General features: G+C 35.7%; 1 protein-coding gene across 1 annotated transcript; it reads right to left on the reverse strand.

Annotated features, from left to right (window-relative positions):
• Positions 1 to 2,451: 2,451 nt before the first annotated feature.
• Positions 2,452 to 12,467, reverse strand: LOC107267599 (calsyntenin-1). The gene is made up of 3 exons (XM_015739526.2): positions 12,143 to 12,467; positions 10,334 to 11,495; positions 2,452 to 8,947 (listed from the first exon to the last, which is right to left on the reverse strand). The coding sequence occupies exons 1-3, from the start codon at positions 12,444 to 12,446 to the stop codon at positions 8,773 to 8,775; spliced, it is 1,641 nt and encodes a 546-aa protein (XP_015595012.1). The 5' UTR covers positions 12,447 to 12,467; the 3' UTR covers positions 2,452 to 8,772.
• Positions 12,468 to 14,821: the final 2,354 nt, after the last annotated feature.

Genomic DNA, 14,821 nt, shown 5'->3' on the forward strand with positions numbered 1-14,821 from the left:
TGATTATCTCAAAATTTTGGTATATGAAATGAGAAATGAAAATACACGTATTTTTTAGAATTTGACAAGGAATGCAATGATGTTACTACAGTGCGTTTCATAACGAACACGCTGTATATACTTATTATTGCTTATATCGTATTGTTATTATCATTATTACTATTTTAATTTATAACCTATTATTATTATTATTATACATTATTTTAATTTTATTCACTAATATATTATTATTACACCAATACTATTATATTAATATATGAACAGCCAGTAAGTTTAATAATAGGTTCTAAGCAATAATATAATAATAAGTATGTAAGTAAAAAACGTATAATAATACTAATAAATGTAGTGTTAGTATGTAAGTAAAAAAACGTATATGTCTAGTTTTTTTTTTCACGTCAGTACAACCTCCCCGTAGCCGTAGCGTACCAGGGAGTCCCTGTGCCCCGCGTAAAACAGCACACAGCCAGGGCATCCACCAGGTGCGTGCTCGCGAAACACGCTCCGCGCACAAGTTGTACGACGCCCCACATTAAATACCATCATGGTATCCCGCAGTAAGTAATGGATGCTATGGGGCGTGTATGCAGCCTGATCATGCGCGGGTAGTGCGAGCACGCACTCAATGCATAGTTCCTCATCCCTGTGTGCGTATATACAGGGTGTTCCGAAACTACCTGACCCGGTGGGTATGGCTTTGTTCGGGAGGCTTCACTGATCACGAAAATGACCTTCTTTTTGTCCGGAAGCTCTTAGTTTTTAAATGGGAGCAGGTCAAAGTTGACCAATCAGAACGAGGCGTCGGAAAATCAGAAATGTAGGCACCTACGAACTCTGAGTTTTCTTCCCTCGCTTTTGTTTCTCGGTGGCTTGTTTCTTGTTTCCAATAGGCACGTCTTCGGCTGACGTCATCCTGCCCGAAGCCACCGAGAAACAAAAGCGAGGGAAGAAAACTCAGAGTTCGTAGGTGCCTACATTTCTGATTTTCCGACGCCTCGTTCTGATTGGTCAACTTTGACCTGCTCCCATTTAAAAACTAAGAGCTTCCGGACAAATAGAAGGTCATTTTCGTAATCAGTGAAGCCTCCTGAACACCGCCATACCCACCGGGTCAGGTAGTTTCGGAACACCCTGTATATCCGTGTAGACAGAGGCCGTTATGTAGGGCCTCGAAAAACAAGTTGTCCGGCCTGGGCGATGGGGTGTATTAAAAGTGTCATAATGTTTTAAATAAAAAAATTTTAAAGAAACGTATGGTCTTAAAATTATAACACCTACCGCTCCAATAGCAGGGCCCGTCTGTATTACGCCGTTAGCTGCGGTGCTGCTACTGCTGCTGCTGCTACTGGTCAATGTCTACAAATAAGTGCGAGAGGCGATAGAAAGGCAATACTTTTTTAATCAAATAAAAAAAAAACGGGTACTAGCTTAAAGCTGCTATACCTACCACTTTCTTTTTTTTTAATGTCCTGCAAAAACAGGTGTGCTCGTCAATCAGTTCGATTACTTCTCTATAAATAAAAAGTAAAAGATACCGGATATAGTTCTTTTTAATCAGATAAAAAGAGGGTACCAGATTCAGCTTAACGCAGTTATACATACCACTTTTTTTTTAAACTTCACTTTTCCACTTTCACTTACTCTTTTTTCTTTAATTTACCTTGCTTCTATTACTTGTCGTCACTGTATTGACAAGATGCTGCGAAGATGGTTCACGGGTCACCATCTTTTTCCCCACCATGACCATACATTTTTTTATAGTTGCAAATAAAAGGTACATACATGTAGTAGGGGTTTACGCAGGCCGGGATTTCATAGGGTTGGTCAAGACAGTGGTACCCCCACGCCAGCCGTATTTGCGCATCGTTCGCTAGATTGAGCAAAAGAGGGGTACCAGGCATTCCAGCAACAGCTACGTTGTATGTGGAGGGTTCATCCCGAGTAAAATATTAGGGGTTGAATATCCACCCATCGATAGTTAAAAGTATCGAAAAATAAACGGCAATGCATACGATACCTCTATATTATAAGGTATTACTTACAAAAAACAACTGTGTTCTACTTTATCATGTTACCTCCTTAGGGTAATTAAAAAAGTTACCGATCGGGGGTCACTGCATAATTACCGACCGTGATAGGCCCTTGGGGACATGCAGCGACGCTGCAGGGTTTCGGGCCTTAGGACCGCATGATGGGGGCCACACATGGGGGAGGGGGCAGGAGGATTACCTGGGGCGACGTTTGAAGACCCGGACACATTGACGAGGAGGTGGCGCCATAGTGCAGCGCGGGGGGACCCAACGCGATGTACTCTATGACTCATAGGGGCAGTGGTGGAGGTTTGTTGTGACGGCCAGGAATGGTGTGTATCTACTAAAGAAAATACAAAAGAATGATAACACGGCCTCAACGCCGTTAACCCGACGCGCCGTCAAATATAAATAATTAGAGTCCTAGTCCGAATGTACATCTTTATTAAACAAATACAGTTCACATTATAATATTTATTACATATATGTATGATATATATGTATATAATAATACGTCGCCAGACAATACATGATCCTAAGGTGTGTATGATCTGCTTTAGTGTAGGCGCGTATGAGTGTGCGTGTGCATAAACGCAGGCGCGCGCGTGTTGTGTATGTGTATTTTTAACCATAAATATTACTTCATAAATTATCCCACAAATTTTCCATGCACAATCGTTAGCACTTCGGACCAGTCCGAAAACGTATCTCCATGCGATTTGTTCACCAATTTATTCGTAATCGGTAATAATAATTAATTCCTTAATAGTACTAGAACGTTATTTAATCTTATTAGTTAACACACAATTTGCGACGTGGGAGGGAATCCTTTTTTTACTCGGCTAATTACTTCAATTACCGATCGAATTATGTACGATCCATCAGTTTTCATAAATTGTCGGTAATTATGAAGATAGTTTATTGGTACTTTACTCTTTGTTACTTGTGCGAGTAAGTGGTATAGAGTAAACCGTTGGATGACTGGGTACATATTTATATAATTATAATATATATTTATATATATCATATATTAGCTGCCTACACAATATAATAGTACATTACAAATTCATTGTCCCTTCTTCGAAAGATTTTTTTTCCAGATTTTTTTCTAGCTTCATTTTGCGAATGAGGAGATACGTGCATTCTGTGTACCAAGAAAAAAAACTCGCCTGGGTTTCTATGAATCACACAATAAGCACCTGTAATACCATACGAAAAGCGATACTACTTATATATTACTTTCGCATTCTTCTGTTGACGTCTCTGCATACAAATTTATTATTGCTCCTCAACTTTTTCAAAATCAATGTATACATATATGTATATTTTATTACTTTCACAAACGCTAAAGTCATTTTAATTGTAAACGATTACTTGACAAGAAGTATATTCATCAAATCCCATTGCGTCATCTGTAAGTTTACTTATATGAAGTTTGCACATATTCCTCGAATAATTTTCCGGAAGGAAATTGATTCTTACAGATTAGGCATATTTACTTTAGTTTAAACTTAGAGTAGCCATTCTAATATTTTGTGTTACACAGAAAAAAAGTCAATATTCTTCAATATTTATTCCATTTCCGAACTGTTTATTATTTTTGATACAGCATTGAAGCAAAAAGATTAATTATACCTTTAACCATTACCATACCATACCATTATATTCAATAGCTGTTAACGAATTATAAATAATTGCCGTTAGTAACGTTAAGATAATATATCCGAAGCATGTAAAAGCAATATGTAGTGTCATTACAAAGTTATATTAGTACCTCTTCATCTCCGATAATTGATTGCCTAAAAGCACGTACGGTATTACATCTGCTCTCTCGTATTGCCGCTCATCCACAATAAAAATATGTTTAGAGGATTCGAAGAGGAGCAATTTGCTTTTAACTTTCAGTGTAAAAGTCCGCTACATCTTACATTCTTATCGTTGATCGACTATGTGTATGTAGTGTATATGTATGTTGTGTATACAGAGTGATTAAAAAAATCAATGAAATAACTTTTAAGAATTTTGGAGATGTTCAAAGTTTTGTTCATAACTATGATTTTAAGAGGGAAGATAGTCATAGTATTTTATATTCTGTCTACAAGATCAGCGACACATGTTAAACAATTATTTAATACGAAGAAACACTATTGTTAATATAAAAAAAATATAGGTGAGCAATTCCATCAGACTTCAGCCACCCGTATTTTATTTCCTGTACTACGTGGATTCGGTCGTTTTTATTTTGAACACAGATATCCCGGAGACGGTGCATCGTATTAAAAAATTATTTAAAAAATGGAAGTTTTGTGTTTTTTTAGTATCTACAATAAAAAAAAAGGAAAAAAAATTTTGAGTAATCTAAACCAGTTTAAAAAAAAAACAAATACACAAAATGTTTTTTTCCTGACCTAAGTTCCATCGATATCGGTGTTACGGAATTTTTTTAATATTCTGTAAACAGAATGTGAATTTTGTGCAAAATTACAAATTGGGACATCCGGCCACTTTTAGTCATCATTTTTTTTTAATTTATAAGAACACTAATTTTTGTTAAAAATCTTAAACAAAAATAAATAAATTCTAATAAATTAAAAAAAAAGTAATGCGAGCTTTAAGTTTATAACCCTAAAGACAGTCTCAACCCTGAAAAATGCAGAGAGATAATTTAATCAGAAAAACCAAAAATTAGTTCTTATAAATTAAAAAAATCTGTGACTAAAAAACGGCAGGATGTCCCGATTTGTAATTTTGCACAAAGATCATATTCGGTCTACAGAATATTAAAAAAATTCCGTAACACCGATATCGATGGGGCTTTGGTCAGGAAACAAAATTTCGTGTATTTCTTTTCTTGAAACAAGTTTAGATTACTCAAAAAATTAAAAAAAATTTTTTTATTGTAGATACTAAAAACCAAAACTTTCGTTTTTACGATACGATGCACCGACTCCGAGATATCTGTATTTGAAATAAAAACGACCGAATCCACGTAGCACAGCAAATAAAAGACGGGTGGTGGTTGAAGTCTGATGGAATCGCTCACATAAATATTTCATTCGTCAAGATCTATCATGCTTTGTAATATAAATTTTTAAAGGTGAACAACTGATGGGAATGTTTCGTAAAACGAGGTTTGCAAATCACTCTGTATGTACAGGATGTGACAATGAGAGTAATGATTCATTCTCTTCTTTCAAGACTCAAGATTCACGAAGACATAATTTTTAATAACAAAAGATAGTGTTGAAATACAATGAAAATCATTTTTGTAACGGATATAACATATTTATCGAAGTTAGATGATTTTATAGTTATTCACTGGAAATATCACATTTCTGTGATGAACTCTGTTGTCGGTGCTATTCTAAATGCGTTAATCATTTATATACAAGTATACATTTCGTTTTCGAGTCAAAATAGCGAGATAAAACAATAAATAATTAATCTACACGAATCGTTCATGCCCTTACAATTCAGCGATGTAGTGAAATAAGTAACGACCAATAATCCATATCTTTGGTGCATTCTCAAAATCAATGATATCATTTTGAAAATCTTCAAACATACAACCAATATTAATGACCGTTTTATTCTATTAATTGATGAATTATATAGATTGTGAAGAGCTTGATATTTATTTTTCTAAAATGACCGAACTTGTGTGCGAAAGATATGCTTCAATTAACTACAAGTTGATATTTGTTAAAACGAAACAATATAGTCTGATTATATAGCTTATGAAATAAGTAAATAAAATAAAACTTCTAATAAATTATATTATATCAATGTACGAAAATATATTGCTTTCCAAATAATCAAAGTCCTAATGTAATATCTTCAAAAGTTTTAGAAAAAAAAAGTAATCTGCAAAATTGAAAACTCCAAACAATTTTTTTTCTATTTTAATATTTAATTATGATATATGCATTTCAGATTAAAAAACTGCCGCGCTCATCACCCCCGTTGTTTCATACTGTACCCGAATGTGTATATCTCTGTTTATTCGCACATGTTCGAATATATTAAATTTGTTTTATTGTAGTTTCTTTCTAGTTTAAGTACAAGATTGAAACTGACCGATCCCGAAGCGAAGATTTTAAAATTAGACGACCAGGATTTTCTTACAATAGAAACTCAATGGTGAGTAATATCAATACTAATTCGTACAATATAAGCAAGATCATTGAATTTTGTTAAGAGAAATTAATGGAACAATTGGCGGTTCATACATAAAAAACTGCCAATTGTATATTAGAATTCCTATTTTCATTACTTCTAGCATTCGTCGTTAAATTACCGGCAACGTATTAAAAACATCATCACTGATTAGCAATAAATAAAATTGTTCTAGAATTAGACCAAAGAATTCGTTTATACATAATAAATTTGTGATATTTATATATAGAGTGCATGTTTTTAATTAAAGAATAGCGATTTAGTGTTACTTACTACTGTAATAATATCACAAGCAGGGACTGCATTTTTCATAAAAGTTACAATTTTATTACAATATACTGTAGTATGTACTAGAAGAATCGCGTTCTATAGAAAAATACGTACCGGGCTTGATTGAAACATAAAAGTTTTCTCAGTGGTACATTTTTTAGCCTTTTATTTTTTTTATCAAAGTGTAATTTATGCATAGTAAGCATATGTATAATATGTAACAATACTACGTACTTTATGCTTTCAAAAAAGATAATTAAATGATTGAAGTAAAATATGATTACTGAACAGTTTGAATCAACTGGATAAATCAGCCTACAACATTTGCAACTCGAAAATGATAATGATATATCAAAAGTAATTATATGAAAGCATAAAGATTACGATAATGTTCTATTTGTTTTTTTTTTTTTCATGAAACCTACGCACAATGTACAAAGATAAATGGCAAAAGAACAATAAATATTTTAAGTATTAAATGCATACAAATGAGTTTTCACCCATAACGTATTGATTAGGATATTAAACTTCATTATTTAAGGAGATAACAAGACACTTAAGTACAGTTAGCCGTTCGTATTTTAATATTACCACAAATTTTTCGCAGAATACTTGTATCGCTACTAATGTAACTGGACACTTAAAATCATTTAACACTTCGGGATCGGGCAATTGACGCTGGTGCATTCACCTAATCTAGTTCGTAGCCGCAACGCCGTCTTCTTCATGGTTGTATAACTTTTTTTTCAAATCCACTGAACTTTATTAAGTAGCATAAGATAGAGGGACATTAGGTGCGTAGATATATTTCATGAAAAAAGAAAGGAAGATTAATGCCTTGGTAATGAACTAAGTAAAGATATCATTATGACATATTAAATATAACATACAGCTTCGCGTTAGTTGAGACATTATATTATTTTTAATGTCCTCTTAATATGCTACAATGATGCCGCTACTTACTTTACTTGGAAGGATTTATGAAAAGGAAAGATGCCGAGAGTATGTAATATATAATGTGTAAGATTGTTTATGGCAAAAATAAAGGAAGAACAAAACCAGATTTGAAATAGGAGGAAGTGAGAGACTGATAAAAGAAAATCCATTCCCGCTTTATAAAACGATATGATATGCACGTTGGAAAAATAAATTGTCTCATAGTACCTATCAGTGAGTAGTAGATGTCCGTGCTTTGCGAAGATCGGTTCGCTGTGTACATTAAAAGTACACCGTTAAATTCATTGTACAGAGTGTCAGAAGAGTCCTTATTTTCAAAATATTTAGTTTGATCGGTCTACTTAACTTACGCAAAGATTGGATTAATTCACTGTAATAGAAATCGCTAAGTTCTTCATCAAGTTTTTTTATTAACTATTTTATAATTAAAATTTTGATTAATAAATGTAGTTAACATTTCGATCCATTTATTTAAATATAAACTGTGTGGTGCTAAAAAGTAACGGTATTCTTTACACTAGTTCATTGCTTTATAATGATTCTAAACGGAATTAAAATAAGCAAATACAAATACAGTAAAAATAAAATGTAAAAGTTATTAAGCATTACATTCAAATTAATATGTTCATAATTTGCTTTAATCATATGTTACTTTAGGAAAGTGTGTTAAACATATAACCTAGTTCAATTGATTAGAATATAAAAAAGTAAACGAATGAATGTAATAAAAATACTTTGCACGGTATACATTCAGTTTTGAAATTATTATATTCATTAAATAAATGGTAAAATAAAGTCACGTGAAAAATAGAACGTCACAAAAAAAAAAGTATTTAAATATTATATATGTCAAAAATGTATCTATGAAATATGTATATTGTTTTTGTTCATAATATTTTTAATCAAAATGTAATAAAATATCAATCGACCACAATTACGAAGAAAACGATAACATAATCGAATACAAGCGATGTAAAGAAGAACTTATTTGTGCTTGAAATAAATATATACAAGTTATGACTTAATATGTCCTGGAGTATAACGTGTAAGGACTTTTAAGACACCCTGTATCAAGAAAATGCTGATCAAAATTACTTTAACTTCGTGCTTTGTTTAGCTGCTACATTACTATAATAGGATAGAGCTATTCTTACGGTGCTAAGAGATTGCTGCGCAGGTACCGTCGAGGCCAACGTAAAATATACTTGAAAGAATTGCGAAGGACAAGCGTCGGTTAGTCATACGGTCAAAAGAACCGAGAAGCGAGAGAGTAATGTATATATAATGGTAGTATAAAACCAAAGCGAACCTGCGACAAGAAATCTTAGAAGTAAGGGATTTAAACGTCACGATGGTCCCACTCCAAATCACGGGGCGAGCTATGGCGATGGTGCCCTGTAACGAGTTCACAGTCATTTTCGCAGTCAGTGCTGTCTAACTCGTCATCTCTAAATGAACCATCATCAGAGTCCGAACTTCCGGAATCATCCACATCTTCATCTCTCTGTCCGTTACTGCAACAAACAAAATTGGTTAATATACAGACGCACGATATTTTTTTATCTGCTGCATCGTGAAGTAAGTTTAAATATATTTCTTAATTCCACAATCCACATATAGGTGTAATTGGTATTAAAAACTTTCTAAAATTTTAATACGGTCCAAGGGATTCTTAAAAATAATGCCACATCGATGATGAATATAAGCGACGGGGCGCGCCAGGTGAGAAAAAAGTCAGCCTTTCCATGCGTAATCTAAGGCGAAAATGGCAAAACTTAAACGGAAAATTAATGTATGTATTAATGTAGGACGGCTATAAATGTACATACAATTTAATTGCTAGAAACTAAATTTGATTGCTGTATAGTATTAATAAAAAGCTACGGAGAACTAAGTAAAGAAAAGCTATACGTGTATAAGGTTGACACAGCCATTTCTGTACAATCATTTAAAATGAGCATAATAATTTAGTGCTCTTTAGTTGCTCTGTTCTCAATTTTGTTGCATGAACCGTTTAACCGGAAGTAGTGTCTGTGCCACAGTACAATTCAAGTTACCACAGCCAGATATAAAAAATAGATAAACGATACAATAAGGCCTGAATATTAGATTACTCTTTACTTACTAATTAGTTGCTACATTTTTAAATTCGTCAATTCTATTCTGGAATGGAAATGCTATCTCTATGATGTTGTTTCTCCATTCTGAGCAACAGTAAACCCCTGAGCTCACAAAGAATGGCTTCATAATATAACATGTGTATTAAATAATTATAAATAGTTACGTGTCTCTACATTTCCCTCCTATAAGGTAATCAATTAAATGCAGTATATTATTTATAAAAACGAATAAGGAACCAGATATAAAATCACCCCGAGCCACTATTTATGCCGAAAATCGCACGCTTATTCGCGAGTTAGAGTATTAAAGTATTTCGTATTTCGTCAGCTATGATAACTAAAAATATAGCACTCAGATGGGACGCGATGATATCCAAATTGAGGGAACTAAAGATCGTCATACGATTCTATCTTCTACAACTTTACGAAGATATTGCCCATCCGTAATTTCTTATAAAATAAACAATAAATCCATGTAAGTACACTATAAGGCTAATTTAAAGAAAATGGTGTTGATGCGTCCTACTGACAATTGACGTAAATTGACTACTAAGAAACTACTCCCTCTTTTATTGTTCAAATGGAAAACTCTATAATGTCTAAACCTTAGTTACCATCCTGCGTGAGGAATGTGCCATGACGAACAATTCAGTATAAAATAACAATTGTAAGAAACTAGTGGTGCAAAAGCTTTTCTCACTTCGAAAATCATCATATTGTAATTGAATTAGATCTCTCTACTAGAACTGATTGAATAGCAGCCTTAATATAAAAACTAACCTGTGGGGGTCCTGTTGGTCAGCAAGCCTATCCATAGGGTTGACAGTAATGGCCAAAGCCGAATCATCCCAAGCCATTTCAGTCTCAGCAGCCAATTCATCACCAGCTGATCTACGTCGTTTAGCTGCTCCACGAATTCTAGCGGCGCCAAGCACAGCCATAAGGAGTAAAAATCCTACGCAAGTAGCGGCTACAATAGTAACAGCATGACTTCCACTTGAAACTCGAGAGTTGTCACGAAGTGCAGTGGTCGCATATTCTTCGGGAAGTTGAGCGTGGTGTGGTGAAAGCTGGACGTGACCAGGTGCCGGCTCAAGAATACGGGCGATTGGTGGTTCTGAAGGTGTAGAAGGAGGGCTGCTCTTTTCTTTTGGATGAATCACAGCCAATGTCTGTATGTACTCGTTACTAGCAAAACGACCGCTTAATTCAGAGCAAGTGAGTTTGAAAACTCTATCCAGATAGTAAGCGGGCTTGCGATTTGTGTAGGTAATTAAACGAATAAGTTGCTGATAATTGTATGGTGTATCAGCACCGGAAAGCACTACACCATCACGATCAATTCGAGCAGTAACTGAATGTAATCGTAATAAGGCATCACCCGATAATCCCAAACTCTCATGATCTGGATTTAAACTAGGGAAAACACTGACAGCACAAGCATCCAATCTTGCTGCAGAACCTGCTGTTACTTTTGCATCTGGGAATACCCTTACACCTAAACGAAAGTCTACGTATTCTCGAGCTACGTATCCGGTTCCATTAACAGCAATTCCTGGCCGAGGTGGCGGCAGGACGGTGATGTACGATTGGATTGCAGGTACGGCTAATGGACGTGCTTCTTTGCCTTCGCAAATAATAGTCGTATCTAGTCTAAAGTTTCTTCTACCCGGTGTTGGGAATCGACGGGAATTGGAATAACCAACTCTGCGAAGAAGCATTTCCACATTTGTTCGGTTATCTCCGTCAATTCGTACTTCAGATAATTCTGAGTTGGTCAGTAACTGCGTTCCTGGCTGGAGGAGATCCATCGATGGAACATGGAGACCTTCTTGGCAGCGACGAAGACAGGAGAGTACTTCGGGTTTTTCATTTCGCCCTATCAACACTGAGAGACCTGCTAAGTAGCCGCGAAAGTGATGCTTTGTTTTATTGTCAGAACCTGTTGACAGATATAAAACAATGACCGTTTATATCACCTATTTTAAGGTATTAATAAATACGTTTAAAATGATCCATTGTTTTCAATTCAATACGTTGGAATATTGATGGTTTTGCCATGCGAATCAGCAACACATATAATAAAACGAAATTTATTAACTTCAGATGATTCTGAGGAACAATCTGCGTTGTTATGGTTGTTCTCTTATAAGTTATAAAAAAGATATTAGGTAAAATTGAATAATATCCCAGAAACGGTTTAAGTTCGATTATTTTCCATAATTCATATTCCTTTTAGTAGTTGACGTATAATCCGCCTACACTGATTTATCCCACTATACTATATTATTATTAATGTAATACAATGAAATTCAAACAAAATGTATTACTACATTTGTCAATTATTGAAATTAATTTTTTTTTTCTGGCATATGTTAGATAGGAAAAAGATGTAACGACCCCTTTTTGGTTCACATATATGATCGACGATGATATAATGATAATCAAAATTTTTAAATATTGTAATTACTACTTCAGTATTAATTATGACCGTGTTGAAAGACCATCTGTTTATCAATTACGATCTAGGGAAAATTGTCTGAATCTGTAAATGACATTGGCCATATTGTATTATAATAATAATATTACCTTGCCAGCAGGCTCCAACTGTTAAAGTAGTATTGACTCCTTTTGCAGGGTGAAGTGGCCAATCGTCTATAACTTCCGGATTCTTCTCATCCGTTCGCCATTCTTCACCATCAACATAAAGGGTTACCTTGGGAAAGTCAACCTGAACAGCATAGTGGTGCCAACGATCGTCGCACACCTGAGCCAACTTCCATCGCCATTCCGCCGGTCGAAAAATATTTGGATCACCTTCCGAAAAATCTCTTCGTAGAAGAAGAATCAAGCGGCAATTTCGAATGAAGACAGCATAATGGTGCCGATTCATTTCTGTTGAGAAATTCAGTAAATTACTATAGTCTGAGGCTGATGCTGACTATCTTGGTATAAATTACAAAGCTTATTTTGTATACTGATATTTTAGGTAACCGCAAATATATATAATATATATACATATATATAATAAAAAAAAAAAAAAATACATATACTATATATTTCTTTTGTTGTTACAACTCTTGAGTAGTAAATATCAACTTTTTAAACCTAATTCGTATCAGGATGAGACTTTGGATCACATTTAAAATTTCAGTAACTTTAGTTTCTGTAATTACATTTTGTGTACTTTACCAGTTAATATTTCTTCTAGTATGAAAATAAAATGTTCAGGTTTTTGTTTTTATCCTGTACATTTAAGTTTTATCATATAAATTGTCATCGTTACCTCGTGGTATTATACGTCAATAACATAGATCGGAAGAAATAAGGTTGTAAAGTGAATTCTCAACAAATTAATTTTTAAACTATCAATTACTAGTTTTTCTCGTATCTAGTGCTTTTGAGAATACACGAGTAACATATTTTAGGAATGGGACCCAGTTATACACCAACGAACTCTATACGGTACTTAACACTAGATTTACCAGCTATTTAAATATACCTATTTTTACAAAAACCAGTCAGAATGACTGGTGTATAAGAAAAAATGCTTTTTGAGGCTTCTAGTCATTATTCACTCTTAAAAAATGACAAAAAAAGACTGTTCGTGCCTCGTGCACTTACAAAGTAAGAGCTCGTAAAAATCTCGGAAAAATGCATTGTATTCCGCGGTGGCCCGCAACGCTGCGCCCGTGTCTTAAATAAATACTGCGCATAATCGACGTACGGGCCGCTATATGTACTGCATCGGTCTCATGATTATCCCGAAATCATATTTCTGTGTCGATAAAACATTGCAGTACCCATCAATAATTGTTATAGCTACCCCAATGTCATTTCATCACAGAATTTCTTCATAGAAACATGCACCAGTCATTTCAAGAGACTCGGTCGAGTCTCGCGCCAAGTACAGGCAACCGGCTGTACAAGGCGCAGCGCGCCGAGACTCTTTACTCGAGTCAACTCCTTATACCTGTGTTTGGAACGAAATATCTTATGAACCGCTATATATGAGGAAAAGTTATTGATACATTCACTATAGGAATTGAAGGTTCTGAAGCGATTGCCACCAAGTTTAATACGATTAGTGTACGAGATCAGGGCGTATTGAAATGGCGAGCGAGATGATTTTATTTCAGTTGCGTCGTCGTCGTCGTCGTCGTCGTCGTCGTCGTCGTCGTCGTCGTCGTCGTCGTCGTCGTCGTCGTCGTCGTCGTCGTCGTCGTCGTCGTCGTCGTCGTCGTCGTCGTCGATCGTCTTCGCACATCCATCGCATTTTTTACACGACAGATGGCGCCGACTGCTTTGCCTTCTTTACCTATTTGTACTCTGGATGGTGTTGGTAATTTACGAATACACAACAAAATCAAATACACTTTGTACCTGAAGCTACCGTTCACACCGAATTTCCAGTTGACATAAGGCTACTTTCACAATAGTATAGAATTATTAAGGCTTTCATGTGGAGCGCGTGTGTATGCGTATACGTATGTGTGTATGTGTGTGCTTTAACATAGTTCCTCGTATTTTAGATGACAATTTTTAGAGATATGGGATTTCCAGATGCTCCTCTCCGTAGTTTTCTGCAACTAGGTGTCGGATGTGGAAGTCCAGGGTGTCCAAGTGTTCCGCTCCGTAGTTTCCTGTATATAGGTGTCGGGCGGGGAAGTCCAGGGTGTCCAGGTGTTCTGCTCCGTAGTTTCTTGTATCTAGATGTCGGGCGTGGAAGTCCAGGGCGTCCAGGTGTTCTGCTCCGTAGTTTCTTGTATCTAGATGTCGGGCGTGGAAGTCCAGGGCGTCCAGGTGTTCTGCTCCGTAGTTTCTTGTATCTAGATGTCGGGCGTGGAAGTCCAGGGCGTCCAGGTGTTCTGCTCCGTAGTTTCTTGTATCTAGATGTCGGGCGTGGAAGTCCAGGGCGTCCAGGTGTTCTGCTCCGTAGTTTCTTGTATCTAGATGTCGGGCGTGGAAGTCCAGGGCGTCCAGGTGTTCTGCTCCGTAGTTTCTTGTATCTAGATGTCGGGCGTGGAAGTCCAGGGCGTCCAGGTGTTCTGCTCCGTAGTTTCTTGTATCTAGATGTCGGGCGTGGAAGTCCAGGGCGTCCAGGTGTTCTGCTCCGTAGTTTCTTGTATCTAGATGTCGGGCGTGGAAGTCCAGGGCGTCCAGGTGTTCTGCTCCGTAGTTTCTTGTATCTAGATGTCGGGCGTGGAAGTCCAGGGCGTCCAGGTGTTCTGCTCCGTAGTTTCTTGTATCTAGATGTCGGGCGTGGAA

The sequence above is a fragment of the Cephus cinctus genome, unplaced genomic scaffold, assembly GCF_000341935.2.
Source record: "Cephus cinctus unplaced genomic scaffold, Ccin1 Ccin1_scaffold0416, whole genome shotgun sequence".
Lineage (NCBI taxonomy): Eukaryota > Metazoa > Arthropoda > Insecta > Hymenoptera > Cephidae > Cephus > Cephus cinctus.

What these genes read in the sequence shown, in the direction of transcription:
- LOC107267599 (XM_015739526.2), bottom strand. Translation starts at nt 12,446, where the DNA reads ATGAATCGGCACCATTATGCTGTCTTCATTCGAAATTGCCGCTTGATT. An exon ending in AGTTGGAGCCTGCTGGCAAG is followed by an intron (nt 11,496 to 12,142) that starts GTAATATTATTA and finishes ATCTGTCAACAG; the next exon opens with GTTCTGACAATAAAACAAAG. An exon ending in GACCAACAGGACCCCCACAG is followed by an intron (nt 8,948 to 10,333) that starts GTTAGTTTTTAT and finishes TGTTTGTTGCAG; the next exon opens with TAACGGACAGAGAGATGAAG.